Source organism: Spea bombifrons, chromosome 1 (genome assembly GCF_027358695.1).
Source record: "Spea bombifrons isolate aSpeBom1 chromosome 1, aSpeBom1.2.pri, whole genome shotgun sequence".
Lineage (NCBI taxonomy): Eukaryota > Metazoa > Chordata > Amphibia > Anura > Pelobatidae > Spea > Spea bombifrons.
Window position 1 is genome coordinate 21,024,448 of NC_071087.1, and position 3,155 is coordinate 21,027,602.

Here is a 3,155-nt window from a genome sequence, read left to right on the forward strand (position 1 = left end):
GACAGTTCTACAGACAGCTGTGTAACCATTGGCGGCTGCCGGGAGGGAGAAGGTTGCAGTATGGCCGGGGTGTCTGCCCGAAGCCGGGGCTGGTCCTCGCTGTGTCGGCTTTACCTGCGTTGCAGTTCCCTCAGTCCGAGCGGCGGAGTCGCCTGTCATGGTGAGAGTGACGGTGAGGCCTGTCGCAGGGTGCGCGCGAAGGCCTCCCGGGGTTTACTAGCTACTGTGACACCCGGTTCCATCAGGTGGAGAACAGGAGCTTGTTCTCTGTTTGCTTGTTGACATGAATTACAATGTATCGCATGCAGGGCTGTATTTCTGGCGCCACACCGTTTGGCTGGTGTAGTTTCCCGATCTATGAAATACAATAGATAGAGCTGCCAGAGACCCCATCGCCACCCAATGATGAAAAGGAAAAAAACTATCGGGGTGACTGATGGAGTTTCTAACGCAGTAGGTGCCTCTGGTAGCCAGGCTCTGGTGTCTTCCCTGTTCAGTTTCTACAGATGACTGTTTGTTGGACACCTATCCTTTTACTAAGAAAGTCCTCGTAAAATTATATAAACATTAAAAAAACAAACCCTTTTCATTAGCAGTTGGGGCAGGTTAGGGTTAATAAGGCTTCAGAAAAATCAGCTCACGGCGATGGATTTAAGATGAGGAATAATAAAGCATTTTGAGACCAAACATAATAAAGCAATGTAAACGCATCGCTGACATCATCATGAAGCACAGCCTGCCCCCCCGATCTTAATTATTAAATTAATATTTACGGGATAAGCCAGGGAAGTGTTTGGATATCGGTTCATTTTTCCCACCCTTCTCTGGGTCCTAATCTTGTTGGACTGGGTCCAAAGTTCTAACCTTATGCATCCCTCTTCCCATCGATTTCACTCAATTGGCCTGAAAAGAGTTTTTACGGCGCTTGCTGATCTGTATGAAGTGTGTTTAATATTCTTCTTTATCTGTTATTTTTTGTGGTTATTGCATTTACATAGATTTACATGACAGAGAATAATACGGTCAAAGAATTTAAACATACGCGGAATAGGCAGAAAGCTATCCTGAATCCAAGACATCCGGGACCGATTAGTCTTTACATCAGGATGATGGGCGAATGGGTCTGATCTAGCGTTGGATTCTACGTTTCTATATGTATACGTTCTGTATAACTATCGTATTGTAGATATCACCAGCCTCAGCAATCCACGTGTCATTAGGGCACAAATCTGGGTCTGATGCTAAAGCTTTTTGTTGACATTCAAACTGAATTCACATTTTGAGGCTGTTGTTTAACCCCTTTTTGGAATCTATTTTGTAAAATTGTTCTGCTTAACAGGCTAATAGCTTCTCAGATACAGATCCTTGCAAAGGTTATAAAGCGTTATATCGCAGGTTGCTTTGATCCTTATACAGAGTAACATATATAAATTATTGCATGGCTGTCCTAAGGCTAGAAGGCGAATGCATTGCATCATATTGCATATCTCTAATTACAGGGCATTGTTTTCCAGAGATGAATACAATGAAGTCTATTTAACTTACTGACTATAGGATCTCAGATCACCGGCTAGCACACTTTATCATACCTGTACTATGGTGAGAGATACGTGCACACGTTCACTCCTTCCCTGCAATTACTTGGCATTTCCACGGCATCTATCGCTGGAATCAGCCTGACGGGCCGGCGTGGATTATGGTCGCCTGCTTACTGTATGGTGGACTTGTCTGCAAAGCCTCCTTTTGTTCTAAAGTAAATTTCTGTCATGTATTTCGTAGCGTGACTATATAGTCAGTACTGGAGAGTCGATTGCATCTTATCCAGTAACGTTATTCTCATTGGGGTACAGCGCCTGCAGAATAGGCAGACTCCGCATACAGAACGCTCTATGGAAGTATTTCTTCCCTTGTTAAAGTTGCAGTCTCAGATTTTTGTAGCTGCTGCATAGTATTCATTCAGATGCATCGGATGAATCTTAATGCATGCACTACACTTCATAGTTTTCATTCATGAGCAGTCATGCAAGACCTCTCTCCCAGTACTGATTTGTGTCTGATCTATCACGTCGGTTCTTCCGTATGACTGCACCAGCGTTTAGGTTCAGGACCCCTGGCATCTTGCGTTTATAAATGTTTTAGTGTGCAGTTCTTGCCATCTTGCGTATTGTTTGGCTTAATTAAACCAATAATAATTGTCAGAGTGAAAAAAGGCTGCATGTGTGTTTGTTTGATGGTTTGGGCCATATTAGTAACAAGAGACTTCCACCTATATACTTGTGAAAATCACTTTGCTTCAGGGCACTTCTGTGCATCTTATCAAATACAGTAGAAAGATTCAAAATCTTCTTTGTGCTTCCAGCCAGGAAGGAAGGAAGTCGGTAAAATGTTGTTAAACTTGTTTTGAAAAAATAAAATAAATATATTGGTGTGTGTGTGTGTGTGTATATATGTGTATATATATATATATGTGTGTGTGTGTGTGTGTCACGTTGCCGGGATTCTCTTATGACGAGGGATTATGAGTTCATACAGATTGCGTAGATTGCGTTGTTATCTGCGCGTTGCGTTATCCACTCGCTCCTGGTGGTTGATCATCTTGAAAACTAGAAAATAGGTTTTTAGTAAAATTATAAGTTTTAGATTTTTTTTCAATCTTTTGAGCTTTTAACTAAAGTCATTTGAGTTTAGTCATATGATTGGCATAATGCGCAACACACAGTACTGTTCATTCATAAAGATTAAATCATCAACCAAATTAGCCGTAATTGGCTGGTTTCCTCCACATCCCATAATCCTCTTCTTTTTTTTTGGCTGTTTTGTGGACTAACTGAACATTTTATAATTATTTAGCTTTTAATGATCTTTATTATTTTTTTTGCACTGCTTTGGGGTGTGATCTTTTATAAGACATTATTAAAATGAGGGTGTTAAAGGTTCTTTTTCACACAACCAAAACATCCATTGCACTTTAGTAGGGCTGCAACTAACGATTATTTTAATAATCGATTAGTTGGCCGATTATTTTTTCGATTAATCGATTAATCGGATAAAAAAAACAATATGCAAATTTTTCGTTTATTTAAAATAATTTTAGGAACTAGATGTTAAAAAACAACTTGCATTGTGCCCCCCACCCTTTGCACTGTGCCCCCACC

At 40.7% G+C, this 3,155-nt stretch overlaps 1 protein-coding gene across 2 annotated transcripts in view; it reads left to right on the top strand.

Annotated features, from left to right (window-relative positions):
• Positions 1–3,155, top strand: part of SLC30A9 (solute carrier family 30 member 9) — a 27,470-nt gene continuing 24,315 nt past the window's right edge. The window contains exon 1 of one of the 2 annotated variants that reach the window (XM_053458407.1): positions 1–172. In XM_053458407.1, the coding sequence (XP_053314382.1) occupies positions 61–172 (112 nt within the window). In that variant the 5' untranslated portion in view covers positions 1–60. The remainder of the gene's footprint in view (positions 173–3,155) is intronic. The other variant, XM_053458408.1, reaches the window with a different exon arrangement.